Here is a 13,149-nt window from a genome sequence, read left to right as displayed (position 1 = left end):
TAATATTCACCACACGTGTGAAAAGTACACGTGTCGTGATCGGGAGATAGATCGTGCAAGTGGGTTGGGATAATCAAACGGCAGAGACAGTTCCACACGTGCGAGGAAAGTGTTGGGTGTGTGCGTCTCTCTCTCTCTCTCTCTTCCTTCTTCCTTCCAACTTAACAAGCAAACACGCAAGGGGGGAAAGGGATGATGCGATCAGGGGCATAGTGGCAGCACTTGAGTGTTGTATCGAGGAGATAAAACGCCGTCGTTTTAGGGATCCAATGCGGTTCGTAATCTGAAAAAAGGCATTGATTGATTGAAATCTAAATCGGAAAAAAAACATGAAAGGCGGAGGAGGAGGAGGTGGAGGGAAGCGGCGGTGGAAAGTTCTGGTTATAGGAGTAATGGTTCTTGTGATCCTATCAATGCTGGTTCCTCTAGCTTTCTTGCTCGGCCTTCACAACAGCTTCCACTCTCCTGGTAATCTCTCTCTTCTTTCTCTCTTCGATCTCTGTTTTTCAGATCTATTCTCATCTCTCTACGTTTATTTTTTTGCTCCAGGCCTCGTCGTCACTCTCCAACCATCTACTCCTGTAAGCATTGCGTTTTCTAATTTTTTGATTTTTTTTATTTTGGTTCTAAGTTCTAACTAACTTTCTTTGGATTCAGTATGAGAGCTTTAGCAGAATCAATGCTACTAAACATTCACAGGTAAATTGTTAAACACACTCTCTGTCGTTTTGATTGGTTTCAAAATCGTTTAGCTTGCTTTTCTTGATCTTCCTTGCAGAGAGATGTATCCGATAGAGTTGATCAGGTTCTTCAAAAACTCAACCCAGTGCTGCTTCCAAAGGTTGGTTCTTTATAGTGTCTTCATGAAAAAAAAAATGAGTGAATTTGATTTAATTTATTTGACTGTGTTATGTGTCTGGAAAGTTGAAATACATACATTCATGAATTAGGTTGCTTCATGTATTCATGATATGGTTAATTAAAGTGTTTTATTTTCCTCTTGTTTCACATGCGCTAGAAAAGGGACATAAACGGTGGTTCCAGAGATATGAATAAGACAAGCATCAGTGGTTCTAAGAAGAAAGGTTCACTTTCTAAAAATTCCTCCCACAGTGTTTTATTTTTTGATTCTGATCTCTCAATTGATCTGCAGGAGTACCAGTGTCTCCAGCTGTTGTTGCCAACCCAAGCCCTGCAAATGTATTAAGTGGTTTCTGTAGTATACATTTTTTTTCTTGGTTACTATCGCCAATTCGTCTTAAAGTTTTATTCTGTGAACAGAAAACAAAAATTGAAGTCTCGTACAAAGGTGTTCACCGGGCGGTAGTTAGTGTTGATGAAAGTCAGAGAACTTGCCAAGTGAAATACGGGAGCTACTGTCTCTGGAGGGAGGAAAATAAGGAACCGATGAAAGATGCTAAGGTGAAGCACATGAAGGACCTGCTGTTTGTGGCTAGAGCGTACTACCCAAGTATTGCTAAAATGCCTTCTCAAAGCAAGTTGACTCGGGATATGAAACAGAACATCCAAGAGTTTGAGCGTATTCTCAGTGAAAGTTCAGCTGATGGTGACCTTCCACCACAGTAAGACCCTTACCAGTTTGGGGGTATGTGTAGATCCTCTGCTAATTTCCTTAAATCTTACTTATTGTGCGTCTCTTTCAACTGTTCCACCAGAGTTGATAAAAAGTTTGAGAAGATGGAAGGTGTAATTTCAAAGGCCAAGTCTTTTCCGGTTGACTGTAACAATGTTGACAAGAAACTGAGACAGATCCTGGATTTGACTGAGGATGAAGCAAGTTTCCACATGAAGCAGAGTGTGTTCCTCTACCAGCTTGCAGTGCAGACAATGCCTAAGAGTCTTCATTGCTTGTCAATGAGGCTAACTGTGGAACATTTCAAGTCGGCTTCAGTTGATATTGAGGATAGTGAGAAATTTTCAGATCCCTCGTTGCTTCACTTTGTTATCATCTCCGATAATATTCTTGCATCTTCCGTTGTGATCAACTCAACGGTTGTACACGCAAGGGTATGTGTTAAATCCAGCTTACTTTACTGAGGTCATAGGAGCCCTTATATCTAATTCTTGGTTGATTGTTGATGTTTCAGGAAAGTAAAAACTTTGTTTTCCATGTACTGACAGACGAGCAGAACTACTTTGCGATGAAACAATGGTTCATCAGGAATCCCTGCAAACAAGCAGCTATTCAAGTATTGAACATTGAGAAAATGGAGGTTGATCATTCTGATATGAAACTGTCTTTGCCTACAGAGTTCCGTGTCTCCTTCCCAAGTGGTGACAATAGAACAGACTACTTATCAATTTTCTCTCCATCTCACTATCTTCTTCCAAAAATATTTCGAAAGTTGAGAAAGGTTGTGGTTCTGGATCATGACGTTGTAGTCCAGCGAGACTTGTCTCCCCTTTGGGATCTTGATATGGATGGGAAAGTGAACGGCGCAGTGAAGTCGTGCTCTGTGAGATTGGGTCAGATAAAGAGTCTCAAGAGAGGAAGTTTTGATGCTAATGCTTGTCTCTGGATGTCTGGATTGAATGTCATTAATCTTGCTAGATGGAGGGAGCTGGGAGTTTCAGAAACATACCAGAAATTTTACAAACAGGTCAGTTTTCTGAAAAAAAACCTGAAAGAGAAATTGTGTGATTCTTTATGCTTATTTCTTGTTTTGGTGTGTGGCAGATGAGTAGTGAAGGTGAGCCAAGAGAGGCAATTGCATTGAAAGCAAGCTTGCTTACGTTTCAAGACAAAGTATATGCTCTTGACGACAAATGGGCTCTATCAGGGCTTGGTTATGACTACTATATCAAACCCCAAACGATAAAGAACGCAGCGACTTTGCACTACAATGGGAACATGAAGCCGTGGCTAGAGATGGGAATCCCACAGTACAAAAGCTATTGGAGAAAGCATCTGAATAGGGAAGATGGATTCTTGAGTGACTGTAACGTGAATCCTTGACGAGAGAGAGAGAGTAAGTAGAAGAAATTACACGGGGACAATGCTGTAGAAGCAAGTCACACACGCAAAGAAAAAGATTTAGAGTGGCATCTCATTTTTTTTGTGGGGGGTAAATAAACCCGAATGCATTGCAGAAGAAATGCTGAGGGGGTGAAGAAGCTAGCAAAAGTGGGTTATAAAATGATTTTTTTAAGAGAATGTGATGAAGATGATTGCAAAATCAGCTTTGATATTATGATTTTGAAAAGAAACTTGGATGTTGTATATGATTTTTGGTAAAGAGAGGTGTGACATCATTCTTTTACTCACGTTATTTTCCATTTGTCGTTGTGTAAGTTTTTTTTCATTATTAACAATGTAGAAGACGAGAAGAATGATATCTATTACTCCTTCCGTTTTATAAAGTTACAAATTCTATAAAAAAATTTTATTTTAAAAAGTTCTATTTTTTACATTTTCAATGCATGTTTTATTAACTAATTGCAAATTTTAAAAAACTTAATTGCATTTATTGAATTTTTATTGGTTTAAAATTATGGAAAAATAATCACTAAAAATATGCAAATTTAATATGTTTTATTAAAATGTGTGAAAAATCTAAAGTATGTAACATTTTGAAACGGAAGTAGTACGTACCAGGTTACATAGATTTGCTCAAACAACTACATTCACTTATAGCATATATATATCTAATGTATTATTCCTATAACGGATTTGAGTTTTATTTTATTCATATTCTATTTTGAAGTAAAAAATGAAACAACTAACAATAAAATAAATACATTATTCCATTTATAAACTGGCTTCATTTTTTACTTTGTTATATGAAAATAGAATAGAATTGAAGCATTTCAAATTTCAAAGAATGAAAAGTTGATTAGAGCTAAAGATGCTCTTAATACCCATTTGATAATGACGGACTATGTAGTAGGATGCAAAATGATCATATAATACAAAACACACACACTAAGGTACAGCTACTAAGGTGAGGAATCAGATTTGGTAGGAGAAACAACGTAGGTTGTATTCACACCAATATACACTATACATGAAAGCAAAGAGAAACATATATTGTTCCAAGTTCAGAACGTAGTTATCAATCACTTCACTTGGTGAAAAGTGGGACGTGTCTTTCTTACCTCTAGGTCGTAATCACTTTTTGTGGGCATATGACGCATAAACCGCAATCTTTTTGTTTATAAACAAACGATAGATAACGAAATGAATACAAAAATGTAAGAGAGATGTCAACGTAAGTGGGACATTTTGTTATAACAATGGACGTAGGAAAAATATCACAAGGAAAATATTATATTAAACTTTTAAAATAAAATAATTGGTGGAATTTTGTTGGGATGGCTTTGTCTTCTCTCTTCCACCGCTGATCGCTTCTCAGCCACATAATTTTATTCTCAAGCTTTGATTATTCATCATACATCATATTAAAACCAAGGATTGGTTCAAAACTCGATTTCTTAACTCGTTTCTATGTCATGTCCTTGTTTCAAACTTTAAAATTGCTTTTTGTTTATTTATATATATTTGAACTTTGCTTTCCACCCGTTCTTATCCTCCCACTAGATTATGTTTTTCACTTTGCTCAAAATGTCCATGGTAATTATTCAAAGCTTGATAATATATATATATATATATATAATATATTAATGAAACATAATTGGTCTTATCGAGCCAATAACCAGGTTTGGGGATTTGGAACATGCTACAAGTTGATCCACATAGAGAAGATATATCATATGTTACTTTGGCCTATGGGTTCAAATTTTCGAGAATAATGCGTTAATCCAGCAGAAATCCTTATTAATGCAAAAAGTTGGAAGTATATTTCATATAGAAACTCGTCTTTTCATTGTAAAAAGATGCACTCGAAATGGCGATGGATTATGGCCCGTAGGTTTTTCATGGTATAGATTCTTTTCCTTTTCTTTTGAGACAATAATATTCTCTATCAGTGATCATAACAAAAATGTACACACAAATATAGAGAGAAAGATTGTACAAATGTATGACGTGTAAATAATATTTTTCTATAAATTATAAAAACGTATATAGAAGAGAAAATAAGATGCATGAAAGAATCGTTAATAAATGATGATAAAAACATTTTTTAAACATTTTTTTTTAAATTTGCCTTGAACAATTAGTTAGTTTATCAATATTTAAAAACGCCATGCAGTTACCAACAATATACAGTATATATATTAATCGGTTCATTTGGTAAAGTTCTCTAAAATATCGACCAAATGAATTAGAAAAACTAGAGTTAGTGATGAATTATTTTCTTTTATATATAACAAGAACTTTAGATTAAATATTAGCATAATCTACGTGAAACCATACGTTATTTTGTAGGGACAAAATACAAGGTTTCTAAATGATATTTTGCTGGAGTTTAGGTGAGATTAAAGCTGGTACAATTAATAATATTTGATTATTGCAAGGAATCAATTAATTTACATAAATATATATTTTTAAACAAGTACCTAAATTTGCGACTAGTAGATATCTTATAGTAATAGACTGACAACGATATCTCTCTAGTGGACAACAAGAAGATGACACCATTTTTTTCATTTAAGCATCACATTCTTTCTCACTTTCTACAATAGTATTTATAAACACGCAACGACCTCTTATCATTTGTCCAACAAACAAAGATCAACTCATCTACTCCAACAACAATCATCAGAACTCACCAAACGAAAACAAGACAAAAACAAAGAAAATAGATGACAAAAGTTCACCCAAAGTTCCCAAACACTTGCGAGGAGAGCTTGTGCGATAGTAAAGCAGCAGCCGTTTTAACGGTGTGGAAGAAGTCCCTTCTCTTCAACTGTGATGGATTCACAGTTTACAACTCTAGTGGAGATCTTGTCTTTAGGGTTGACAATTACATGAACTCTACTAAAGACAAGATCGTCCTTATGGACGCTTCCGGCTTACCTCTCCTCTCCATCCGCCGCAAGGTACATGTTCTCTCTTTGTTTCTATATTCCGTTTGATAACCTAAGTCTTGAACGATATATTCTTGTTATTTTAATCATCCAAAATGGTCAACTATTATAACATGATAGATCCACATAATGAATCTTTACCATGTTTGTTTTTTCAAAGTATATATAACCATATTATTATGAAACTAATCTTGAATTTTCCTTTCTAAATTTATGTATTTAGAAACTGAGCCTGGGAGATTGCTGGATGGTGTACGATGGAGAAACACAAAGAGACCCAATATTCACAGCGAGAAAAAACGTTAGTATAATGACAAACCGGAGGAGCTTGGCGTGGGTTAGCACCAAGAAGACATTACTATACGAGATAGAAGGATCATTCGGCCAAAGAAGCTGCAAAATATTGGACGAGAGGATGAACAAGAAGAAAGCAGCTGAGATCAAGAGGAAAGAGGCAATGGTCGGAGGAGTTGCATTTGGAAAAGATGTTTTTAAACTTATAGTTGAATCGGAGATGGAGCCTCGTGTGGCCATGGCATTTACCATCATTCTCGACCAAATGTTTAGATATTGAATTTTCTTTTTTAAGCTTTGTAAGTAATATTAGTTCTTTGTTATTGTGTAATTTATGCATGTGTTTTTCTTATATGTTACACAAGAACGAGCCAAGTTTTGGTGTCAGTTTTTTTTCTTCGCCTTGATAGTACATAAGTTCGGTCAATTATTGATGCAACTTTTGTGGGACGGTTCAGCAAAAGGAGTCGTCGTTGAGGCTGGTGATAAGCCTGCTATTTGTCGGTTATGAAAGTTTGATGTTGAGTACAAAGAAAACAAAACAAAAACAAGAAGTTTAATGTTTTACCTATATACCGCAAATGTATAAAACAACTCGTTACAAAGCAATTCCAAATTATCAATGGATATGCTATAAACTTTTATGTTCCCTTCTAGCTACACTTTACTATTGTCTAATGTCAACATTTATGTCTGAAAATAAATTACAAATATTGTGCACATGTGAGGTACATTCAGATCGTACTTATCAGTCAACGCTTTGTCTAAATCCTGATGATTCTCTTGTTTTCTGTTTCAGTCTCTCATCTTATTTGATTCAGATTCTCTCTATCTCTTGTTTTGCAGATTCACGGAGAGATTCGTGGATAATTTTCTTGGTTCCAGAGCTTTGATGAATGCTAACCTCCATGTTGCTGCTGACATCGCTAATGTAAGTCACTCTGATTCACACGATTTGGTATACCTAATCGATCGCTAGATGTTATTATGTATGTTATTATGAATTTGTGACTAGTTCAGCTACGTTCAGTACTTGAACTCTTGTTGCCCACAACTCTTTATGTCTGAAGAGAAGCTTTTGAAGGCTAAAGAGGAGCTTCTGATGGCTGAAGAAGCCAGATTGGAGGCTGAAGAAAATGCCAAAAAAGACAAGGAAAGAAAGAAAGCAGAGAAGTTGGCGAGGAAAGAAAGGAGGATTGACACAGAAATTAGCATCTCTCCAACGCAACCAGAAACTCTGGCTATGTTCCACCTTACTGAAGAAGACTCAATTTAGACGCACTATCCTCTGTCTTTACACGCACTCGATCATTTACTATCCCTCGGGATTTTATGTTTGATTTGATAACTCTTCATCTCATTATCTAGAGTAAAAAACTTACCTTATAGAAAGAAATTCTTTTATTGCAACTATTTTGTAAATTTCTTCAGCGTCGTATATAACCAAATCAAACCGAAACATCACAGTCAACCAAACCGAACCGAAAATCAAGCAAATAATTAGAGAGGTTTTTTTGTTATGGGAAATCATTGGGCCTAACTAGATCCACCGTATGGACCAGTGAGTTAAATAGCCCAAACCAAAGTGCTATCTTACAAAAACCAAATTGAACATTAATTTATCGGTTTACTTGCTTACATAAAGTAATGACTTCAACTTCTCCAAAGTAAGTGCGTCTCTTGGGAATTAATAATGCCACGTCTCTCGATATTAACGTCCACATTTACATTATTACTGTCGGTCGATACCTATGATAGAACATGATCAAGGCTGGAAGCCTGGAACCATATACAACCAGAAAATAGTCTAGGTAATTTGTTGATATATTTTTTTTTTAGGTTAAGAAGTTCCATGTGGTTCTCCCTCATGGGTAGATCGGGTTTCACTAGGCAAAAACTTAATCTTAAAAACCTTCAGGTAGTGAGAATCAGAAGGCAGCATTTTATAACCGTTACATGTATACTTCTTGAGTGTCTTTTGTTTTAATAGAGATCCTTGTTGGCGGATATAAACGAATATATTTTGATAGAAGCTGGAATGATCATATCAAATGTTAAGTTAACTATTCTGGATGGCCTTGCTTCGATGCTTGTTAATGCGTGTAAGTTATAATGATTATTTTCCATCATGCAAAATTTAGATTTTCGGTCTTAATTATAATGTGTCTATAAAACTGAAAACAAATAAGTCACACAGTTTAAGCCACCATTTGGTACTTACTTGGGTTCACTTTAAGAAAAATATCAATTTCAGTCGAAAACTGAGTTTGATTGGTAACTGAAGAAACATTATTCTTTTGGTACAGGCTTAGCTGGAGTCCGAGGTTGAAACTTTGTGTAATCATGGGGCACAGACATATTCTTGGTTGATCAAGCCTGGAACCATGTTCACCCAGATAAGAGTCTAGATTTTATACATCACATTTTCATTCATAGGAATCGATCTTTCAACCTCGTTGTCCATTCATAGAGATTAATATCCAACTTTTGTATGAGCTATTGGGTCGATAATGCAGCTTCTTTTAGGTTTAGATGTTCCATGTGGTGGTAATTGGTAAATGGGGTTCACTTGGCTAAAGTAGAATCTTGGTAAGTAGATACCCTCATGTAATGAGAACTGGGAGGACATATATCCTCTCTTTAAGTTCAGATTAATATAATTATCCTCCATTGTTGTTATTATCAAGAAACGTCATCAGGTGCACTGGATTCATTAAGTTCTCTAGTGTAACCTTGTCTCATAGTGATGTTTTCATGATCTAGTTCATATTGCACGAGCTTGATGACAAGTTTCCTTCTGAAGAAGTGAGAGACATCTGAACCAGCTACTTCAGGCGTTCAAGTTCCTGAAGCCAACACAGAAGATTGTGTAGAAAGTAGAAAGATAAGCTACTTCACTAGAAACCCCACTTTTTATATGAACTGAAATTCCAAGTTTGCTAAACCCTTTTAGCGTTTTGCTTTTGCTCCTATTGCTTCTGGGCATCTGATCAACTTCCAGCTCGGCTACCAACATTTCATGCAAGGTAATTCGGATCTGATTTAGTTTTGCTCACTACTTCAGAAAGTGAATATAGAAACCCCCATGCAGTGTTATCTTCAATTATTTTGTAAAGAAGTTGGATACATATATTGTTCGTGGCCCATGGCATGCATGATGCATGTGTGTGACCGGTTACTGACACTCTCACTCTTCTTCTTCTGGCTGGGATGGGTTGGATCGTGAGGAATAATTCTGGTGATGCCATGTTACACAGTAGAAGAGCTTTCAATGGAGTGCCTTCCCTGCTTGAGGCTAAGCGGCTGGGTCTGATTTGGGCAGTGGAGAGTATGGTGTCTCATCGAGTGCCTAATGTGAGTTTTGAGATAGAAGCTTCAGAATTAGTGGGGTCTTTAAACAGACCAAACGCTTGGCCGGCGTTTCGTGCGTATAGTATGGAGATAACGGAAGTTCTGAGGAAGGTAACCGATTGGAAGGTGGATCTTGTGACGAGCGAAACGAGCGAAAGTGCTTTCTTGATTGCTAGGAGTGTAACGAAGGAGAGGAGACTTCATTCGTATGTAGCCCAAGGTAGTCCATTTAGGTTACGTGAAGTGCTCGACGAGGAAGTTTTGAGGAGTCTTTCATAACAGGATGAAACTTAAGGTGGGAGAATATTTGAAGTGCTGTTGCTGTTGGGAGGTTCGTGTTTTAGGCACTGATCCTCTTCGGTTTACTTTGAACAATTCTTTTTGATAAAATCTTTGAACCTAACTAACGTTTGATAATTAGATAAATGTGTCCAAAACCACAGAAGGGCATCAAAGAAAAGCAAACAAACGTTTGATAATTAGATAAATGTGTCCAAAACCTAATAACAAACTTTAACAGTAGATAAAAAAATAGGAACCTAAATTAGTTATGTTTAAGTTTGAACAGAAAATGAAATGCTATTGAACCTTAGGAATATAGCATTCAGCCTCTTCATTTTTTTCTTTTTGTTTTTAAGTTTGGACCTCAAGGAGATTGTGACAGTCTTTAAACACTTGGAAGTTTCTAGGATGTATTCCACCAATTCTTTCTCTTCTATTCTTCCTCCATAGTCTATCAGTTCAAACTTCTCCAGACTTGATGACAAGCATTCTGGACGAGGGAACCGTAGCATCCATGAAGCAGAGGCGTCAGGAGGTTCATCGGTTAAACTCTGAGAATTAATAATTACTTGCAGCCGTGAGAATTTGATGGTGCTAGCTACAATAAGAATTTTCATTAGTTAAGAGGATACTTACATAGTCAACAGTAAATTTTTTTAGTTTAGGAGTATTCCGAAGAAAAAAAATGAGTGAATCCATCCAGTCTGAGTTGCATGGTGATATGGTACACTGTATCAGCTGTGGGAATTCGATGGTGCTACAATACACAGCCTGCAATGATGAAGAAAAGACATAAGTAGATGCAACAATGGGATCAAAGATCGATAGGAGAGAGTTACCAATTCATCTGTCAAATCCAACTCAAGAGACGTGACTGCATAAGCAGATTTTAACAACTTGCATGTATCATGGAAACTCTGACCACTAATAGAAGCATTCAGGAGACAAGGCATACTCTTGATCGACCAAGAGTCTCCTGAATGGTCACCAATATAAAAGTGTTTTAATGCAGGAGTATCCACAACTAAAGACCTACCGGGATCTACTACATCATTCTCATCTGGTGACATGGCATTAAAATACACTAAGACCCGTAAAGAAGGCACTTTTACAGTGAACTTGGCAACGTTGTCATCCTCTTTACGCATCACAGACAGTAACTCAAGAACTGGGCAGCTAGATAAGAGCGCATCAAGAGAAGCCTCGTCTTTATACACCACATAGTAAAGTTCGAGTTTTTCCAGGGATGGGAGGCAAGAAGAAGTAGGAAAATCCACGAGAATCTTGTGGGAGAGTTTTAGATGCAAGAGAGTTTTGCATGTGTTAAGCCTCTTAGGCAATCTGGTTGGATCTGCGGACCATTGTAGCGTGAAAAATAGCTCTCTCACGCCACGATTAACAGCGTTTTCAACCCACTTTCCGACATCAGCATCAGTAGGACAACGTCGACCTAGTTGGATAGACAAGTTATGTAGGACAGGTGCTTTGTGCAATTCCATTGACTTGTTAAGAAACCACCAAACACTTATTTTGCTTTTGCTTTCTTGGTACGCAAGTATGGGCAGCATCGTCCAGACAAAACGCCATCGCTTAGACAGAATCATGGTAGAAATAGCATCTTTTGTCGGGATAGACGAAAGTATCCTCACAAGTAAATCATCCGGCAAGGCACTGATCCTATCTTCACAACCTATCTCTTCAACTCTACCACCACGATTTTCAGTAATTTCTGCCATCTTCGACAGATTAAACCCTAGGAGAATCGGCAGTTGATTAATTCGGTGAAAAAAAAGAAGAACAAATCTTCTCTTGATTCATACGGTCGTCCTGATCAGATATATATATATATATATATATATATAACTTTAGTATTTCCTTTTTAGTCTCTAATAAATATAAATATAGTATTTCCTTTTTAGTCTCTAATAAATATAAAAAATATATATATATATATATTGTATATTTATTCATTAGGCTTTATATTAATACGTAACTAGTCCCATATACATATAAGCTTATCCATCCCCCAATAAAAACGAAAAAGGAAACTACAAAAATCGATATACAACCCGTCGGCCATATATGACCAAAGACTAAAATTAAGTTTTGGTCCTTGTTTTGGTTCAATGGTATAAGAAAAACTATTTACTAATTTGAATACTAAATAACCCTTGTTGGTTGCTCATGGGTTTAAGCAACGAAGTCAGACAATAACTGAGCCACACACAAAAGAAGATTTTCGTTTCTATGAAATAAACGTTAGAATATTAAGAGGCAAATTCAAGTATGGGAATGTTTATGACATTGTATACCTTTTCAAACGGATGAGTAAAGAAAAACAACGTTTAAAATGATGCTTCTTGCTCCACAAACATGGACCATCATGACTTTCAACGTCTCCATGAATATGTTTTGCATGGTTCTGATTTGGTTTGAACAAAAACCATCATGATTGCTCCACAAACACGGACCATCATGATTTTAATATTGATATTTATTAAAGATTTTTTTTCTGCTCAAATTTTTTTTTGATCATTTATATCTTCTTATAATAAAAACTTTGAATCACTGATAACAAAATTTTTCATTGTGTGATGTTTATTAGTTTTTGCTATTTATAATTGGGCAATTGTCAATAATAGCACCTTTTGAGTTTTTGTCTCAAAAATAACACTAGAAGGAGAAAGTCACAAAAATGACATTCATTAAAGGATAAAATATTCATAATACCCTTGGTTTAAAATTTAATAAACAAACAAAAATAAATAAAAACAAATAAAATAAAAATAAAAAATGAAAAAAATAATTTTTTTTTTATAGTTTCAGATTATATGTTTTCAGATTCGAAATTTTTTATAATTTTTTTTTCTGAAATTTTTTTTTCAAATTTTTTTTTTATTTTTTTTTTCAAATTTTCTTTTTATAATTCAAAAATACTTTTTGAAACTGTTTTTTCAATTTTTATTTTCAATTTTTTAGTATTTATTTTTTATTTTATAAAATTTTAAACTCTAATTCCAAAACTCCACCCCTTAATTCTAAACCCTAAGGTTTTGATTAATTAACCCAAGGAGTATAAGTGTATATTTACTTCTTTAATGAAACATATTTTTGTGACTTTGAGCCTTGAGTGCTAGTTTGGGAACAAAAACTTGGTTTGGTGATATCCTAGTTTTTTTCTCTTTATAATTTAAAACAAAAAAATCAATGCAAAATTTAAAATTTAACTATTAAGTCGTCAATATTTGTTCATAACTTTTATCAAAAAAAAAT

The 13,149-nt window shown here is 35.4% G+C and overlaps 3 protein-coding genes across 3 annotated transcripts; 2 read left to right on the top strand and 1 right to left on the bottom strand.

Moving 5' to 3' along the window:
* The first annotated feature begins 174 nt into the window (after window positions 1-174).
* Window positions 175-3,377, top strand: LOC106402353 (probable galacturonosyltransferase 7). Its single transcript, XM_013843065.3, has 10 exons — window positions 175-468; window positions 550-581; window positions 658-699; window positions 779-841; window positions 1,019-1,085; window positions 1,154-1,200; window positions 1,282-1,583; window positions 1,677-2,028; window positions 2,109-2,621; window positions 2,699-3,377. Exons 1-10 carry the CDS (start codon window positions 330-332, stop codon window positions 2,975-2,977), a joined length of 1,836 nt encoding a protein of 611 aa, XP_013698519.1. The 5' UTR covers window positions 175-329; the 3' UTR covers window positions 2,978-3,377.
* A 2,240-nt stretch (window positions 3,378-5,617) lies between these two features.
* Window positions 5,618-6,630, top strand: LOC106404725 (protein LURP-one-related 8). Its single transcript, XM_013845410.3, has 2 exons — window positions 5,618-5,961; window positions 6,173-6,630. Exons 1-2 carry the CDS (start codon window positions 5,725-5,727, stop codon window positions 6,521-6,523), a joined length of 588 nt encoding a protein of 195 aa, XP_013700864.1. The 5' UTR covers window positions 5,618-5,724; the 3' UTR covers window positions 6,524-6,630.
* Window positions 6,631-6,747: 117 nt separating this feature from the next.
* On the bottom strand, window positions 6,748-12,446 carry LOC106403307 (putative FBD-associated F-box protein At1g05080). The gene is made up of 3 exons (XM_013844151.3): window positions 10,716-12,446; window positions 10,513-10,647; window positions 6,748-10,427 (listed from the first exon to the last, which is right to left on the bottom strand). The coding sequence occupies exons 1-3, from the start codon at window positions 11,610-11,612 to the stop codon at window positions 10,149-10,151; spliced, it is 1,311 nt and encodes a 436-aa protein (XP_013699605.1). The 5' UTR covers window positions 11,613-12,446; the 3' UTR covers window positions 6,748-10,148.
* Window positions 12,447-13,149: the final 703 nt, after the last annotated feature.

Source organism: Brassica napus, chromosome C4, assembly GCF_020379485.1.
Source record: "Brassica napus cultivar Da-Ae chromosome C4, Da-Ae, whole genome shotgun sequence".
NCBI lineage: Eukaryota > Viridiplantae > Streptophyta > Magnoliopsida > Brassicales > Brassicaceae > Brassica > Brassica napus.
The sequence above is the reverse complement of the archived record's forward strand: the minus strand, read 5'-3'. Positions and strand labels throughout refer to the sequence as shown.